This window comes from Salvia hispanica, chromosome 3 (assembly GCF_029641045.1).
Source record: "Salvia hispanica isolate PSC_SH4W2 chromosome 3, Shi_PSC_v1, whole genome shotgun sequence".
Classification (NCBI taxonomy): domain Eukaryota; kingdom Viridiplantae; phylum Streptophyta; class Magnoliopsida; order Lamiales; family Lamiaceae; genus Salvia; species Salvia hispanica.
The window spans coordinates 51,094,782-51,113,159 of NC_142694.1; the positions used below are offsets into that span (position 1 = coordinate 51,094,782).

General features: G+C 36.4%; 3 protein-coding genes across 5 annotated transcripts; 1 reads left to right on the plus strand and 2 right to left on the minus strand.

The window, feature by feature from the left end:
- Nucleotides 1–405: 405 nt before the first annotated feature.
- Nucleotides 406–2,985, minus strand: LOC125211658 (lysine histidine transporter-like 6). Of its 2 annotated transcripts, XM_048111549.2 has the most exons (8): nt 2,829–2,976; nt 2,609–2,748; nt 2,128–2,511; nt 1,411–1,804; nt 1,195–1,300; nt 980–1,071; nt 819–887; nt 406–652 (listed from the first exon to the last, which is right to left on the minus strand). In XM_048111549.2, the coding sequence occupies exons 1-8, from the start codon at nt 2,856–2,858 to the stop codon at nt 554–556; spliced, it is 1,314 nt and encodes a 437-aa protein (XP_047967506.1). In that variant the 5' UTR covers nt 2,859–2,976; the 3' UTR covers nt 406–553. The 2 variants fall into 2 exon arrangements, with proteins under 2 accessions (XP_047967506.1, XP_047967507.1); XM_048111550.2 differs by lacking the exon at nt 980–1,071 and having other exon boundaries at nt 2,829–2,985.
- Nucleotides 2,986–4,961: 1,976 nt separating this feature from the next.
- On the plus strand, nt 4,962–7,695 carry LOC125210778 (Endosomal targeting BRO1-like domain-containing protein). Its single transcript, XM_048110364.2, has 6 exons — nt 4,962–5,356; nt 5,617–5,784; nt 6,053–6,314; nt 6,404–6,564; nt 6,693–6,842; nt 7,081–7,695. Exons 1-6 carry the CDS (start codon nt 5,312–5,314, stop codon nt 7,429–7,431), a joined length of 1,137 nt encoding a protein of 378 aa, XP_047966321.1. The 5' UTR covers nt 4,962–5,311; the 3' UTR covers nt 7,432–7,695.
- Nucleotides 7,696–13,058: 5,363 nt separating this feature from the next.
- Nucleotides 13,059–15,293, minus strand: LOC125216054 (transcription factor HHO2-like). 2 transcript variants are annotated; one of them, XM_048117664.2, is made up of 5 exons: nt 14,873–15,293; nt 14,532–14,791; nt 14,164–14,446; nt 13,992–14,068; nt 13,059–13,524 (listed from the first exon to the last, which is right to left on the minus strand). In XM_048117664.2, exons 1-5 carry the CDS (start codon nt 15,018–15,020, stop codon nt 13,165–13,167), a joined length of 1,128 nt encoding a protein of 375 aa, XP_047973621.1. In that variant the 5' UTR covers nt 15,021–15,293; the 3' UTR covers nt 13,059–13,164. The 2 variants fall into 2 exon arrangements, with proteins under 2 accessions (XP_047973621.1, XP_047973620.1); XM_048117663.2 differs by having other exon boundaries at nt 14,164–14,455; nt 14,873–15,292.
- Nucleotides 15,294–18,378: the final 3,085 nt, after the last annotated feature.

Below are 18,378 nucleotides of genomic sequence, written 5' to 3' on the forward strand. Positions count from 1 at the left end.
AGAGTTTGAAGATTTCTCCATCTCTTTTAAGAATTGGGAAAAAAGCAGTTTCATAATTTGTGTAGGTTAATTGGAGTGGATGGTGTAATACTACAGGTAAAGATAGTGAATAATGAAGCGGTGGGAATGGTATACTTTGGCAAATTTTAGTACTACTTTTTTTCATTTTATCCTCATCTAATCATATAAAAATTAATTCTTACTGAATTCCTACTCCTATTATATATTCTCCGTACGTATATGATTTAACGACCGAGGGCACTTAATAAAATTATTTTCTTTGGCCGGTGAAAAGCTAGAGCAAATCGACCATATCGCTGCAAAATCATTTTTATTAGACCATGTTATATATTTGTACCTCCAAAATTACAAAGGTTAGGCAAAAATACAAGTATTACTCTTGACTAACAAAAAGAGTTTTCAGTAGTTCAGTTGTCGATCTTTTGATCACTGTGATACATTTGAAGTCTTGAAGATCTTCAATTTTCAACACCACACATAATTAGCAAATCAAAGACTTAATTCGAACTACTCCACAATAGTAGGATTTATTTTATGAGTAGAAGTCATAGGTTGAAGAATCGACGACGACGTTTCGCACTCCAGCTATTGTTGATGTAAACAAGATGAACACTCCAAAAAGTATGCATCCCTGAAAATTCCAACAAAAATCAAATATTAGCATGCCAATAGTGCCTCTTTATATATCAGAACTCTCTTGCATAATAAATGAGTGAGATATATATTAGATCAAGATTAAAAAAAAACATAAATATGTAAACGGAGACAGCAAAACAAGCTTTTTAATTTGGAGTTACCCAATTGAATGTCCACGACAAGCTGAACCTCTGTGGCTTTTTAATTTTCAACCAAAGTATGCAGGGCAACTGCATCAAAGCCCACAAAAGTTACATTGCAAATTAAGGATGAATATTTACAAAAATTCAAGAAAGTGAATAAAAAATATGCTTAAACTCACTATATAAGTAGTTGAAGAAAAACCAAAGCCACCAAACAGACCGAGAAGGTCGCCAAAAAATGGGAAAGTCACAGCAACAAACGTAGTAAATGCTGCACACCATGAGGAAAAATAATGTACTCTACGAATTTGATCATGTTTGTTATATGAACTATACTTTGAAGTGAAATGATTTATAAATATTTAATGAATAAATTGGTTAAAAAATCCCTTACCAACATAAGTAGAACGAACAAAGAGCCTGAGCCCTAGCCCATGTGTTACTTTAAATCTTGCAACCAATGTCTTCTCCACAACCTCAAAAAATGGCATTGCATATATCTACAAAGGTTATAGCGGATTTGAAGTAAATGACTGGTCAAAATTAAATTATACTCTCTTCGTCCCACTGTAATTGAATCGCTATAAATGTTGGACTAGGAAATATTGACCTGATAGCTGCCAATAACATGGACAAAAACCATCAAATTGGCGGCGGCAATGAGCCACGCCGGCTTTTCTAGGGCGACGAGCACATTGTCCGCGACATCCTGTCCAAAGGCCCAGTATCCGACGAGCGCCACCGGAAAATAGCATATGGCATTAACGAAATAAGCCCACACGGCGCCCCGCCACATCGCAATGCTTGAGGGCTTCTCAGGGGCCGATGGAATGGTGGACTGGATCTCTAAAATCACTGCATGGCCAGCGAAAGCCGTCGTGATCTGCCCCAACGCATTGAACACTCGAAACATGCTATCCACGTCGCTCGTTTTCTTGTACTCGTAGCTCACATCCGGGGCCCGCCCCCGGCTCAGGCTCCCCACCCAGGCAATGGTTGAGTAGCTGCCAAAGCCAGAAGTTTCCAAATATAATATAATCACTAAAAAAAATTATCTTTTCAAGAAAAAAAAATGCGACGCAATTACTAGTGTTTATTTTTTTTTTTAAATAATCATAATTTAAGACGAAAAAAAAAACATCCCTAAATTGAAGACAAATTATTTTAATATTTTGCTTTTTAAGATGCTTTGATTTGTGTCTCCTAATTTTAGTTGGAACACCAACAATAAAAACATTTTATAAAGTTTCGATGGTATAGTTAGACGCACAAATTAGCATCTCATTAAAAAGTATTAGCGAAGACTTGGACTAGGGTTGAATTAAACCTTAGTGACATGATTGCTGCAGCCAATGAGACACCAGAGATGGAATTGATGTCTGGCATCTGAGATAGGAAGAAGTGGATACTTCCAAAAATTGCAATCCAATAAGATTGTTTGATTGGAGTGCAATTGGTGCAGGCAATCTCCATGAATTTCTTCAGACATTTTCCTCCTGTGACCAAGTACACCACGTTGCACCCGACTTGGACGATCAACTGCTGGGGGAGTACGATCCATTTCCCGAGCCTCTGCCCGAACGCATGTCGTCCCAGATCGTAGTACCGGTCGAACCGGACGCCGGGGACACACTCATGGAGCTGGATCAGCTGCCTCATTGTGTTGAGCGTTATGCACCACGAAAATACCATCACCAGTGTCCCCGGACCCCTAAAATTAATTTAAATAAATTACTATACTAAATTAAAAAAAATTATAATAATAATAATAATAATATTAATATTAATAATCGTCAATTTAGTAGTACCAGCCTAAGTAAGCCATGGCGTAGGGTAGGCTTAGAACTCCGGCACCGATCATGGCCGTGACAGTGTGAAAAGTCGAGTACCACCATTTTGCCTCTCGAACTCGATGATTTTCACCACTTTTTTCACTATATGGAGCCTCCTAAAACATATTAAAATTCTGTCAAATTGGATTTTCATCATGGAACAATTTAAATGGACTATAGTCGTAATTATTATTACCTTGGGCTGAGGAGGAGATGTAGAAACCATAGCTGCAAACACAAAAAATAAGGTGAGTTGGAGAATTAGTGAACATGAGCACAAACTTATAGTGACAGATTTTTTCACTGAGAATCTTGGTGGAGTAAAGGTGACGGTTAACCCTTTTGAATTTATTCGCGCCTTTTGATTATTTTTGTATAAAACTAAGATTACATAATCTAAAAAGGTTATTAACAATTGTTAGTGAGCATTGTGGTTAGAAAGACTAATGGATTTTTAGACTTAATGCGCTAGGTATTTAAGTTGACTAACGAGATTCTTAATTCTTGTTTATACATAGGTCGAGAATTTAGCCACTAACAACTACTCCATATGAAAGTGTAACGACGTTTCGAGGCTTCATTAGGGCCTCAAAACCACATTTTCATCATTGGAGATATTCTTCAATTTCAAATCAATTCAATTATTTTAATACGAAATTGAAAAAAATAAGAATGGACTTTACATTGTAAGTCACTAACCAATAAGTTAGGTCATGGACTCATCATGATTGATTATGCACCGTTAGTGGTTGAAAATTGTCCAATTATAGCCAAAGTGGTGTGCCCCTTTACTCAAGTTGCATGGTGGTCTCGTTAATTAATGACTGACGGCAAAATAATTCCATTTGTTTTAACTATTTACGGCATTAACTCCATTCAAATCTTTGATCATTACAAACGTGTTAGCAGACGATTATGTGCAGCACATGTGCCGTACACTTTGTATAGGATTGGATTCGGTTTTAGAATTTTAAACTAGTAGTAAAATTTTTAAAAGCGAGTACTAAATACTTAGTAAATATCATTGCAAGTTGCAACAATATTTTTGTGACAAGTGTTTATTTTGCTAGTATGATTATGAGAAGTTTGGAAAGTTAACATAAAATTATGCTTATCTAGATTAGGGATTAGATGCCGAGTTGATGGAACAATCCATATCGCTTTTGATCTGTTTTCGAGAGTGAGGGTTTGTATGTGTTGAGGGGCTTATTCCTTTGTTGGAATTTTATTTTATTGTTTAGTTGGGGGTGAACAAATTGATATTCTTGATTACTCAGTTTTGCATATTTGTTGAAATTTAAGACAATAGAAGTACGAAAACAAAATATAAAGAGAATCTCTCAATCATGTACGTACCCCCTCCATTCCATAGCAATGGAGGCGTTTCTTTTCGGCACGGAGATTAACAAAAATTGTGTTAGGTGAGTTAAGTAAAGGGAGAGTATAGTGGAAAATGAAAAAGGTAGAGAGATGAAGAGAGAACAAAGTTAGAGAAAGTAAAGTAGGCTTGGAAAAATGTGTTGACTTTTACTAAAAAGGAAAATGACTCTATTACTATGGAATGTACCAAAATGATAAAATAACTCTATTACTATGGAACGGACGGAGTAAAATACTCTAAACTAAGAAAGAAAAAGTTACTACTCTATTAGAATCCCCAGCAGAAATTCACAATAGGATAATTGGGCCTAGGCCCAAATAATTTTCCTTGGGTATTTCCATAAGGCCACTTCTTATTTAAAATAAACGTACATTTACAATCCACATCATCAAAAATGGGATTTCATTTTCTAGGCTTTTTAGCCTTCTGCGCTCAAAATTCCCATTCCACATATTACCTGATTAAACAAAATTCGAGATATAAGTGACTTGTGAATGGAAATATAAATACTCAAATCGAATACATATATCAACTCTTTACGCAATTAACAATAACATAATATGATTGTATTGATGTAGTGGTAGAATGACAAAGTTGTCGGGTTTAAGTTCATTAAAGGTTGTGATTATTTATCATTTTTTGTTTGTTTCTTTTGTTCACGAATAATTTTGAAACATAAGATGTGTACTTTGACTGTAAAATCAACTAGTAACATGAAGATATACAGAACACGTGTAATAAGCTTATAAGTATTATACAATTTTTATGTTGGATATGTAGAGATCTAGTATCCAAAAAACGTTGCTATTGTTATTAAAGCAAGCATTTGTATAGCAAAAGGTATAATGGGCCAGAAAACTAAGCCCAATAAGATCAGAATCCGAGCCCAACGCTTCATCCTATAAATATCCACATTCCACACTCGTAACTCTTAGCTGAGAAGGAAAATAAATCTGATAACGACCCAAAATCCATAATAATCCTCTCAACGATCAATATGATTAAAATATATATGAGGTTCAATTTCAAGTTCATTGCGAGATATTTCATTAATAATTTTCTAGGGCGTTTCCTGTAAAACTGCCGCTCCGTTCCGAATCTCAACTGCCAACCAGAATTGCTGATTATCAGATTCTTAAACCCCTTCATACGGCGTCGTATTGCGCTTGGGTTTGTTGACCTTTCTAATCAACGCTATTTTATGGTACTGAATCTGAATAGGGATCGTCCGAGGAATCAGCACTGTCTCCTCCTTTGCGGTGTAAATTTGTTTGTGATTGTTAATTTTGTCGGTGAAGATGATGATCAGTTATCCAGGCCTTTCAAAGCTGAAAACTAAGCCGGTATGTACAACAACATCTTCGTATACTAGTGTTTAATTATGCTGTTGTGTTGCGAATTAAGGGTATAAAGGATGTTTCAAGCTATTTTCATGAGACTCGTTTTGTTCTGATCAAAACGACTATGAATTAGTGAATAGCTCTGCATCATACATTTTGCTTTTAGTTAGCTCTATTAATGGGCTGAGTTGGTGTTTCGAAGTTAAAAACCGAGTAAAACCGAATCAATTGATGATTGATCCATACATCTTGTAATTGGCTAGGTGGTATATGAAGATGTGATTGCGGCTAGCGATTCTGGCACTCTAGAACAACTTAAAGAGTTGAGCTCCAAGCGTAAAGCAATCGAGGACACCATCAATGCTAGCACCTTCATTACCGAGGCCATTGCTAGGGAAATGTCGGGAGGCCTGACATCCCGTTGTGAACAGGTATACTAGATTTTAAGTATTTTGAAGAGCTTCATACGCATTACAGACTATCTACTGCTGCAATTATAATGCATTTGGAAAAGTAATCTCGATGGAACGCGTGACGCCTATATTTTTGTTTTGTGTTAGGAGTTCTGGATATGTAACTGCTAGAGATAACTTTAGTATTGGTTATGGTTGATTGAGTTGAGTTCTATGTAGGCTCTAAAGCAGTTTTGTTGATATTTTGCAAATTTCATGATTTGTTTATTTGTTTGCAACTCTCCAGGACATTCAAAAGCTGGAAAAGTATTTACCTCTGTTGGATAACCTCATTCATCACATCATTGTTAATGCCAAAAGCCGTCAAGTTATGTACTGGATTACCGAGCTTAAGCTGAGATGGAGTAGTGTGCTTTCCACACCGTCTCTTTTTCACTTTCAGGGTCCAAAGTTATATCAGGTTAATGATATTTATTTTGAGCTTGGGATGTCCCTTTTCCTTTATGGCTCGTTGCTTCGTGAGCAGGCTCTTGAAGTTCTATCATCAGGTAAGCATACCTCTTCCACATAGAGCTGTCTCTATCATTCTACATTCATAAGTAATGAAACACTACTAGTTCCTTGTTCGTCGCTGTAGATCTAGTCCAATCTGCCACTCTCTTCAGGAAAGCCGCAGGAGTATATAGCTATGCAGCTCACGAACTTCATACAAATTTATCTTGGACCCAAGAAAGGCCGCCGGAAGCTATATCTAGTGTGTTGTCTGTTATGAGTCTTGTTTGCTTGGCAGATGCCCAGGTAATGAAAGTTATATGTGATATTTGCTCCAATTATCTCCTCTACTACCGAACTAAGCAGCCTCTGATATGAATGGTGTGCACGTAAAGTCTTAGTCTTGTATTATAACTTCATCTTGAATTTCATAGGCTGTCTCTGCTAGAAAGGCTCAAGAAAATGGAAATACAGGGGGTTTATTGGCAAAATTACACTGCGGTGTGGCAGACTTTTTGGTTGAAGCTATTAATATCTTGCAAGGTGCAGCCAAAGAATGCAAGGATATTTCGCCACGATTTCTGGTAAGGATGTCCTTTGCTTGAGACAAATCAAACATTTTGTAAATTATTAAGCAATATATTGTCATGTTTAGCTCTTAACATTTTTTCCATGATAACAAGTTCACAAACTGAATGCATAAAGTGCCTGAGGTTAATGATATAGATGTCACTATAAGTGTTTATGAATATTTGCTGCCTTTCACCTAGTTGGTGATATATTTAATATTGTAGATATGTAATTTTGGTGCACCCCCTGCAGGATTTTTTGTTATGTTGCAAAACAGTGCACGAGTTGACGAGTTACAAATACCACGTGCAAGGTCTAAGAACCGATGGTAACATTGGCATAGGAATTGGAATTCTTCGTTGGGCTTTAGCAAAAGCAAAGAAAATCATTCCAAAAGAAGAGTCATGGAGATTAGTATATCATCAAGTGATTGATGAGTTGGATGGGTTGCTCCAGAAATATGAGCATGAGAATGGTTTTGTTTGGCACGAAAAAATTCCTTATATAGATGATGAGCTGCCTCTGCCTCAGGCTGTTAGAATTGTTAGTCCAATTCCTTATCATCCCCAAAAATGGGAAAGGGCACTTATGTTTAAGCTGTAGGAGCACGCAAATCTTTCAAACAGTTGGCATGTGGTGTCAAAAGATGTGATACTAGTAAGGTGACTTTTGGACTCACTTATTTGGTTTGGTGATGTAAATTTGTCCATAGATTCTTGCTTTCTTGCATAGAATGGGGATATTTTTGGAACAGATCAAGTAGTTGTAAATTCGTATTGCTGTAACTGAAAGAGAATAAATTCAGATGTAATAGTATTGGTCTAGAAGCTATATTCAAATGATTATGGAACTCATACTTTTGCATTCTTTTCATCTCTCTTTTTAATTTATTTATATTTATATTTCTATCTCTGATTCATGTAATTGGGCTGGACGCTAGTACTCAATTAGCTAGCAATTATTGTGAGCTATTATCATCGGGCTGCCGAAACACTGATTGGTGTAATTATTTGGGCTTCATTAGAGATATTTCATGTTACAATTTCAACACGAATTCCATGGCATACTTTATAAATCTAGAAAAGTGCTCTACACCATAGAGATGGTTTCTCGTGCATTTTGTTATTTCGACCCCTTTCTTTAATTTTCATTAGTTTTGTTAAATCTAATTTTAATAAAGTCTGATAGAGAATCAATAATTATGGATTTTAGACTTTAAGAGATCTAATTTTCTCCAATTAACTTTTAATTAAGTAATCAAACTAAGTTTTTGCCTAGATATATCGATTTAACCTTCTAAATCGACATAGTTGGGGCCAGGGATTAGACTTCATGAGAATCAATCCACATCTGGCAGAGGAGTGGATTATTAATACGTTAAATTAATTTTTTATAGATAGATAATAAATCGTGTCATAAATAAATTATGTAAGATAAGTCCATAAAGGTACTAGTTTCGAGTTAAATTAACAACATCATGATCCTGTGGAATTTGTTGTCTGCACTAAATAGATCATACTTTCGATTTTTCATAAACGGTTTAATTTACGCAAGTCGTATATACTACTCCCCTTTCTATGTGTATCTTTCCATAATAAGTACTTTCAATATTCAAAAATGAGAAAAATGATGGTCGTAGAAATTGCTATATACAAAAGCCAAATGGAGACATACTTCTCTAAGTCAGCTTTGATAAAGTACGTACTACATGTGTATGTGCTTGATAATGGGTCTTTTCGTACAGTGACTGTAGGAGTTATCAAAAGCCATACTAATCACGTACTAAGTCATTCTAAATGCAAGAACAAGGTTAACACTTGCGATTTGAAAAAATAACTAATGAAGGGCAATCAACAAGGATGTGTACGGATGTGCTAGTAAAGGTCTATTCATGTAATAAGTCATACTATATGCTAGAAGTCTAGAACAAAGTTAACACTATTTAATAACTCCTTAGCTGTCTGTCGATCATATGTTAGAACTAATCCTTGGTTAGCTAAGATATTTAGATCCTAAATCTTGACAACCAATAATTTATTATCACCAATTTAATAGCATGACGCGTCTGCCAGAATATACAGAACGATACAATCAACAATAACTCTTTTAGGTGGTGTCAAACATCTATCTGAATATAGTGAGAGTCTTACTTTAAAATATACAATGTCAAACCAACCCAAAACATAAAATATCCATATACAAACAGTTGTCTGCAACCAGATATTAAATACTTTATTGATTCAATTTTAAGCTCAAAACATGTCGTTGTATGAGAAAGAAAATAAGCCGACCCACACAATGTAAACCCATTATGTGAGCATATTCCCAAGCATCCCTCTAGTAGTCATTGCTATTAAATGTTATCAACAAAAGTTGGATGCATCGTGAAATGTTTGGTTAGAAAAATTGAAGTGATTAAGCCATCAAGGTACTGATAGGGAGTATCTAGGAAATGTAGAAATGAGATCCATTTTTATTTGGAAAATGTTGACCCCGGGAGATAAGCACCAATACTTGGGAAGCTTAGTCGACTTAAATTATTAGTAAAATAAATTGTACTCCTAAAATAGCTTTGAATTATCAGACATGCATTCCAAACTTTGGCGTTTTTGTAGTTGTCCTTTTCAAAATACATTGTTGTTTCGATGGCAGCAAGGGACATATGTCTCAACCACCACTCCAAAGGCCACTTATAGATGGATTCTCTCTCTCTCACTCACACACACACACACACACACACACACACATACACACACACGTTTTAATGTCTATTATTTAATTATTAATATTATTATAATACTCATGGGTTAGGATTTATCAAGTTAATTTCAAGACATAAATTTATTCATTCGGTGATTTCGGATACATGTAAATATTTTGAAATTTTAAGATACAGAAGTAATTTGAAAATAACTTATAATTATCACATAGATCGTGATTAATAAATAAATTACTATTACTATTTAATAGTGATGGTTATATATGAAACGTGGCATGTCTAGTGTTACACTAAGTTTATTATGAGCGCACGTTAACTTAGCCGATTGTAATGGAGCAAGGCCTGACATGGAATGCCAATATGATTTAGCACTCTTGAGATCTTGAAACTATTTTTTAAAAATATTCATCTCAATATGGAAATTCAGGCTTTTATTCGATTCTTTCTACATTTGGAAGGGTACTAATGTACCAAGACATATTTGGCCTACATGTATCGCATTAACGAGAGAAAATTAAATAATAAAAGCACTTGTAAAAGTTCATTATTATAGTTTTACCTTTTTCATTCTTTAAATAACCCATTTATCAGAAAATTTATGTTTTGCTTAAATTAATTTTTTTTTAAAATTGATACTACTACATATAGTGATTAATGTTGAGGAAACGATTTTTGATTAAAGGTCACATAAATACATAATAAATGTATGATCTACTTTGGTACTACTATTATACTGGAAAATAATTGAATATACCATAGCCAGCATTGTGTCTACATTATTAAACTGCTCTCTGTGTGTGGGTGTGTAGAAATTTTAAAAGTCTTTTTTTAAAAAAATTAGGTCGAATATTAATGAACACGGTGGTTGACACACAGTTGCAAAATTAATTTATATAAGCCGACAATAAATAGGTATCTTAGAGAAGGAAAGATTCTCTAGGGATCAGAATATCTTTTTTTCCTGTTAGCAACAAGATAATATAAACAAATGCTGAATACAGCCTCCAATCAAATCATCGCTCACTAGTATCACACTAACAACAGTTTAACCAATTAATTATTTAATTAAAGATTATTTAGCGATAATATGCTTCTACTGCAGCCAGAATATTCTTGGGTAGGCCCCCATCACCAATATACAACAAATTTCGTCTTTTTACGTTATGTTGCCTTCAAATATTTGTCTTCACGTTACGGTGAAATGAAGTCTAGCTTCCATGTCTCAATTTATTTATTTCCAATTATTTCAATTCCTTAGTACTCCATATTTTTTTTCACCTTTTCTTTTAGGTGTCCAACGACCGTCCTGGTATTTTGCTTAGGGTTTAAATCTGAAAATATATTAAAAACATTCTCATATAGCTATCAAATTAAATCAATCCCAATTTAAATGAAACAAATTAATGGTATTTTCAATTCAACTTAAGTAATTAATCTCCGATAACAACTAACCACCCGTTCCACTAAAAAATTTCAACCCCCCCCCCCCACCCCAAAAAAAATGATTAAAATCTCAAATAAAACTTAAATCAAGAAAAGGTTCTGATTTCATTTTCTGTTCAAGTAGTGCATCTAGACATAAAATGCAAATAAATTCGTTGCGTTATTGTTAATCCGGCCACTTTGCTTTCTCCACACACACAGAGAGAGAAATTATATTATAATCTGATAAGAAATTCGTCAAATAATAGATTCCACAAAGTGGGAATAGCATCAGCAGCATTGACCTAATTAACAAATAAATAAAAATAATTATGATTTTTGCTATTTGCTGACCGGTTTGTGTTAAAGATGTACATTGCATTATCTCCTATGCGTGACGGTGAAATTAATGTGAATATTCCTTGTGTTAATTAAGTACCTATAGGCCAGAGGTTTGGTTGTTGATCCATCGAAATTGAATAAATGACTACAGCTAATGTCGCACTTAACAATTAATACGTGAAATTTTATAAATCCACGTGTCACGCTTTTAATTTATTCGCAAGAAATTAATTGTTTAGGAATTAAAGCCGATATTTATACAGGCGAATTCAGCTTGGGTTATAACTGGTGTAGTGTTTAATTGAAAATATGCAAATTCGCTTAAATGGAAAAAAATAGCATGCACTGATTGTCTTCTCTGATAAGATTTTCAAAAGCATAAAATATGCTTAAAAAGCTTCCAAAAACGCACACCAGATATCTCATTCTATTAACTGTGTCCTTGCCAAACCACGAGTTTAGTAGGAGTATTTTGTTAGACGGATCCATTCATTATCAATCACAAACTATATAGTCTCTCCGTCCCGGATTAGGAGTCACTTATTGTTATGACTCGGGTTTTAAGAAAGAGTTGAAGTGTGTAATAAATTAAGTGAGATGGTGGAGTGTGTAATAAATGAAGTGAGATGGTTGAAGGTGGGTCCATTTCAATTTTTTAGAGTATGTTAAGTTTTTTATTTTTATGTAGATAATGATATTTTAATGTAATTTGGATGAACAATGGGGTAAAATTATATGACCAAATATGAAAAATTCTAAATGTGACTTTTAAATTGGGACGGACTTTTATGGCAAAAAAGTGATTCTTAATCTGGGACTGATGGAGTATTAAATTTTATTTTAAGTTTCTAATTAGTCAATATATCTAATTAAGTTCTCTAGCTATATTGTTGTGATCTATACGTGGAGTGTGGATGGATTGATAGGAGTTCCTTTTTTTTGTCACGTTGTAAAATTATATAACTACTACTACTATTGATTAGTGTATCTACACCGACATCAATATTTATAGTTTTTACTACTAGTTCTTCGCCTTCTATACAAGTACAACTATCACAAACTTCGCAATAATTGAATTCTTTAGCGTTTCTTAACTTGTAAAAAGTAATGAAATTTGTATATATAGAGTAATAAATTTCATTTTATTATAGTTATGTCATATTTTATTATTTTCTTATAATAAAATTCAACCCAATTATTTTCTCTTACTTTACTTTCTCTTTAATTATTTATTTTATCTTTATCCCTTCTATATTCTCTTTTTTAGTATAATTTATAATCATTATACTTAATTTAACGTACTAAATGTTCATATTTTAATCTCCATACACCAAAAGTAATACCTCAACTGTATTCTCTTTTACAACAGGAGCTAAATTCTTATTTAACTAATTTATCTAGGAATCATAATTTATTTATTTATTGTGAATTTTGATGGATTTAAACTCTTCTAAACCGCGGTGTTTATAAAAAAGGTATTTAACGCCCACAAGATGTTAACTTTCAAACACACAAAATTAATGAAAAGCACACAGAATTGATGAAAAGGCATGGCACTCGCACAAACCCAATCAGCTTCAATTTGATTTGTTTTACATAAGCCATTTGATTTATTAATAATCCTTATTTAATTAAGGTCCAGCACGATGGGAAACTATATCCATAATTAATCAAATTAACTGGACTGTCGCTATCAAGTGCATGCCTCCACAACCTCTATCAAGCAAAATTATGGACGAAACAAAAGTGACCCAAAAATCGACTCATTTTCTTCCCCTCTATAGTTTCACCGTAACATATTTCTACAATTACACAAATTCTTCACAAACTTATATAGTAAAAAAAAAAAAGGATCAGTAAGCTGGCGAGGCAGTAGTTGTATGCGTGGAGGAGGACGTCGCAGGCGAATGCGACTGTCCTCCGCCATCGCTGAGGCAACCGCCGGATGGACCGTCATCCGACGGTAGTGGCCTCACCTTCGGGGAGGCCGATGCCTCCCGGAATGACGCCGGAAGCGCTGCGACCGGCGCGTAGATCCCGTTCGACGTGGCCACCCCTGACGCCTCCCCGGAGCCACCGGACGTGGCGGTTGCTGCCATCGCGGCATATTCCGGTGGCACCCAAATCCCTCCCACCACCACAAATTGAGGGGCTTGTGAGCTGTTGTTGTTTTGGATTGAAGGACTAGGTCTCCTCGAGTGCAAACGGTATTTCTGCACAAATTGACCCAATTGTGTAAATAGCAATCAAAAGTTAAATTCTTGATCATGAAGAATTTTGAAAGCATTGGATGCTAGAATACAGGAGAGATCAATCTTGATTGTGAAGCTTATTTCTAGGGAACTAATTTAAAGGTTATTGATTCGTCGATTATTGTTTCAAGTTGGGAATTATTCGAGTATATATTGATTCCCACCATTATGAATTTGACAAGCAATTTTCTCGTGGTATATCACATCTATATCTAGCTAGGACCCCCAATGAAGATAGACCAAATCTAAGATAATCTTTTAGCCAGCCACGGACAATTTGTACTACCATCCACTTTTTTTTCCCATTTTTCTCTTGCATAGTGGTACAAAAAAAATTTAAAATCACAAAATTAATTATCTGAATTATCCCATTTTATTTCTTGCATACTACCAGTACAAAAATAAATTAAAATCACAAAGTTAATTACCTGCAAATGGCTTTTAACCTCATCATTAGTGAGCCCATCCACCTTCATCAACTCCCTAATCTGCTTCGGCGTTGCAACTGCACAAAATTGAGAAGCAAAAAAATTAACTAACCGATAATCATGATTAGAGAAAATTAAAAAAAAAATGGAATTGGAAGTTTCTAGTACATACGATGAGAGCCACCAAGTTGTTGAAGGGCGTGTAAGAATTTTCTATGCAATTCAGTTGACCAACACCTCCTCGCCTTTCTTTGAGACTGCCCTTCCTTATTATCCACCTTCTTTTCCCCACCGCCGCCGGTATCCGCCGAGGAGCTCGTCGAAGGCGGCGCCACCGACCTATTCACCGGAGCCGGAGCAACAGCCGCCGCCTTAGCAGTCTCAACCTGACTTTTCTCTTTCTTAAAGGGATGAAAAGCACCGCCGCTCCCATTTCTATTCACCTCCACTTTCGCCTGCGAATCCTAAAACCCACCCGATTTAAAAACTCAAAATCACACCAATTTTGCATAAAATAAAGATTAATAAAATGAAAATCACCTCTACTGAGGGCAGATCTGGCGTTTGATTCCATAACTGAACAGATCTAAGCCAGTCCGATTTCTGGCAAATTTTGGCATCTTTAGCAATGTTATGCGGTGGCTTCTTAGATTCAAGCTCTTCGGCGTCGCCCCTCTTTAAAGGAATGAACTCTTCGAGAAGTGGAGCGTCGCTTGATGTCTCCTCCGAGCATTCCGATTGGGCGTTGAGATTGTACTCCGTCGTCGTATCGGATAACTGCTGCTTGCATGCCTCAATCGCTGCACCATCATTTTCATTTTCCCCCCAAAATTAAAATCGGAATTTTCGAAAAAAGCAGAATTAGGGTTTGGCGGAAATACCTTGGGTGACGAGGTCGAGGCAGAGGGGGAGTTCGCGGCTGAAGACTTGAATCTTGCGACGCTCTTCTTCTAAGGCGTGGATGTGATCTTGGCACTGCTGCATGTTTTCAGGGAAATGGTGATTATGATTGTGGGTGTTGATCGTCATGTTTGTTTAATTTGTGATTTTGATTAATTGGTGAGTTTGGGAGAAGGAGGGAGCTGGGGACCCAGATTTTATTGGGGGAGAAAGCTTTGGTTTTGTCTGAACATGGAGAGATCCGAATGAAAATTCGAGAATAAAGGTATCTAAGTAGAATCACCTAAAGGAATATAAATTGGTTTAGTTTGAAAAGAGAGAAGCCAATTTTTATGAGCGAATTTATTTCTCTCTCTGTTTCTTTTTTCTTTTTCTTTTTCTTTTTCTTTTTTTTTTGGTTTGCCATTTTCTTTGTGTTTTTGGTTTTGGTTTTGAAGGGAAGGAGAAAACGAGGGGTGCGTGAGTTGTCGAGGTCGGGCCGTCGCGTACAAACGAATCTTTGAATGATAGCATTTGCTAGAGAGAGAGAGAGGCGCGTGTGAAAGAGAGAAGAGGATGAATATTCGAGGAGTGATTCTCATGTGTGGGGCCCGGGCTGCCATTGATGTAACGCTTTGTAATTTAGATAAGATCGAGGGCCCTTTTCTCTCTCTGCGTCCATCAGGACTAAATTGTTTTTTAGTCCTTGGACCTTTTTATTTCTCGACTTTTGCCTCCTGTTTTCCATTTTCTTTTTAGTTAAGTCATACTAGTATTCTTTTGTAGGTTGTTCCAAGATAATTGAGTCTTTTGTTTTTGGCAAAAATTTTATTTTCTTGCATATTTCACTTTCTCTTTTTTTCTCCAACTTTATCCGACTCTTTAACATTTAACTCCTCAATTTCTTAATTTTCGTGTCAAAAAGAAATATCCCAACTACCTTCGTATTGAAGGAGTGTCATTTTATTTTATTTTTTGAAAAAAATTAATACTAACTAATATACTTGGAGTCATTTGATTTATAAAATTATATCTCGTGATTGAATACGTATTATGTATGGTTCATAATATTGAATCTCACAATTTAATCTTGCATGAATAATCATATGATAATGAGTCATAGCTACCTTTAAATTCTCACATCCTAATTTTGGATGGCTAAGTGTGTGATAATGAGTCTTAACAACAGAACGATACTTTAGGTGTTGTTCGGTTTGAAACATTATATCTAATGATTAAACATGTAGTGTTATGTTTGGTTCATGAGATTGAATCTCATAACTTAATCTTAGATGAATAACCATGAGATAATTATTCATAGTCATCCACTCATCCTTCCATAACTAAAATAATCTCACAACTTAATCTTGATTGGTTTATCATATGATATTAGTCATGACAACCGAACAACGTCTTAAGCACCCTTCTCTCTCTTTATTATTATTATTATTATTATTATTATTATTATTATTATTATTATTATTATTATTATTATTATTATTATTATTATTATTGTCTCTATTTATGGATTTAACTATTTTTATCTCCATATTCAACGCATTAAACAATCTTTTCTAAACTTCTATGCAATTATCCAAGTGTGAGATCTGACTCCGAGGAGGAGAAATAACTACTACTTTGATTGCTTAAAATATTTTACTATTTTAATAAATGAAATTCAAAATGATATAAATATTATCATTGATACTTTTGTAAACTCTAAATTTACTCTCCGATTATTATATAGGCCTATACAAATTGAACTTGTAAAAATATAAAAATTATAGTATATTACTACTATGTTTATGTTTATAATGGTTGAATCCACTAAATTAAAAAAAAAATGGAATTATTTAAAATAATTATACTCCCTCCGTCCCTGATTAAGAGTCACACTTTTCCATTTCGGTCCGTCCCCAATTAAGAGTTACATTTCATTTTTACTATAAATGGTAGTAGGTCCCACCTCCCACTAACTCACTTCACTCACATTTTATTATAAAATCATCTACTAACTTTTTCAATCAACTTTTCTTTACATTTCTTAAAACACGTGTCCGGTCAAACTGTGACTGCTAACGGGGGACGCAGGGAGTATTATTTAAGCGAAACATATGAATAAATATATGAGTATATTTATAGTACAATTGAGGGAGTCACTCGAATTGATAAGAAGACTGTGAATTTGAAAATATTAAAAGACATTGTTTAATTGAATTGATGCCAACCAACCAACTCAATTAGAAATTCAGATGTGAAATAAATCGTTAAAATTATTAGCGTAGTCTTTAATAAAATTCTCTTAGAGCATCCGCAATGGTCGGCTAGCGACCGGCTAGCCAATTCGTCGCGCTAGCTGATCGGCTAGCCGAACCATTGCAATCGGCAAACGCGATTTCGGCGAGCGGATCGACGTGGGCTGGCCGATCGGCTAGCCGCCATTGTGGAGGCCCGATCGGCCAGCGCCGATTTTCGATTTTTTTTTTAATTTATAAAATCATAAATAAACGCGATTTTCGTTTCATTTTCATTTGCACCGCTTGTTTTAACGAGTTTTCTCTCTCTCTAACTTTCTGTTCAAGAGCATCATCGAGTGATGGATCACAACAACGAGTCCAGTCCGGCGACGAGCGGCTCTCAGACTCCCACAGTACCCGTGGGATCTGGATGAGGGCAGATGGGCCCGGGATTTAACATCCCTTGGAATCAGATGATGGGGATGATGGCTGGTGCGCCGGGGGGGCGATGGGGGGAACCAGGGGGGTATGCCGTGGGGGATGCCGAGCGGCAGGCAGGGGAGCGGCGGGCAGTCAGCGCCCGGGTGGGGGGGATGCCCCAGATGCAGCAGCAGATGATGCTGCAGCAGATGATGGGATGATGTGGCAGGGGGGGATGCCGGGGAGGATGTCGCACGGTATGCATCCCGGGATGCCGGAGGGGGTGCAGGGGTCATCGGGAGGGGACGCGGTATATCGGCCCTCGCTTGATTTTTTGACGGCTTCGTCTCACACGTCGACCCCGGTGGAGACGCAGTTCTCTAGCGATGACCTTCTGTCATTGCATGATATGGGGATCGATCTCGGGGACGATGATACTCCCGTTCCAGCGCCGGCCGCGCCGAAGAAGAAGACGAGGGGGAAGGGGAAGGGCAAGGCGGTCGGCGAGTCATCGCAGCCCGCTGCCACTGGCCGGAGGAAGTGGACGGAGGATGAGTACGCCGCGGTGGCCAAGGGGTGGTTGGAGGTGTGCGACGATCCACTGGTTGCGCACAACCAGCGGGTCGTCAACATGTGGGCGAAGATCAGGGCTGCCTATAAGAGCCACTGTCCGCACGGGAAGGACTACAGCAACGAGGAGGTCCGAGAAGGGTGGGAGCGCACCAGGGCCGCGGTGGGCCGTTTTGCGAATTTGTACGCCAACGCCCTCCGTCAGCTCAGAAGTGGGCAAACTGAGGACGACGCCCGGAGGATCGCCGCGAGTCAGTTCCCCTTGGAGGGGAAGTATAAGG

Coding starts and splice junctions, on each gene's coding strand:
- LOC125211658 (XM_048111549.2), bottom strand. CDS start 2,858: ATGGTTTCTACATCTCCTCCTCAGCCCAAG. Junction 2,749..2,828: donor CATCTCCTCCTCAGCCCAAG/GTAATAATAATT, acceptor AATATGTTTTAG/GAGGCTCCATATAGTGAAAA. Junction 1,072..1,194: donor TGTTCGTTCTACTTATGTTG/GTAAGGGATTTT, acceptor CATGGTGTGCAG/CATTTACTACGTTTGTTGCT.
- LOC125210778 (XM_048110364.2), top strand. CDS start 5,312: ATGATGATCAGTTATCCAGGCCTTTCAAAGCTGAAAACTAAGCCG. Junction 6,315..6,403: donor TCTTGAAGTTCTATCATCAG/GTAAGCATACCT, acceptor TCGTCGCTGTAG/ATCTAGTCCAATCTGCCACT. Junction 6,565..6,692: donor TTTGCTTGGCAGATGCCCAG/GTAATGAAAGTT, acceptor TGAATTTCATAG/GCTGTCTCTGCTAGAAAGGC.
- LOC125216054 (XM_048117663.2), bottom strand. CDS start 15,020: ATGACGATCAACACCCACAATCATAATCACCATTTCCCTGAAAACATG. Junction 14,456..14,531: donor CAGATCTGCCCTCAGTAGAG/GTGATTTTCATT, acceptor GGTGGGTTTTAG/GATTCGCAGGCGAAAGTGGA. Junction 14,069..14,163: donor ACAACTTGGTGGCTCTCATC/GTATGTACTAGA, acceptor AATTTTGTGCAG/TTGCAACGCCGAAGCAGATT.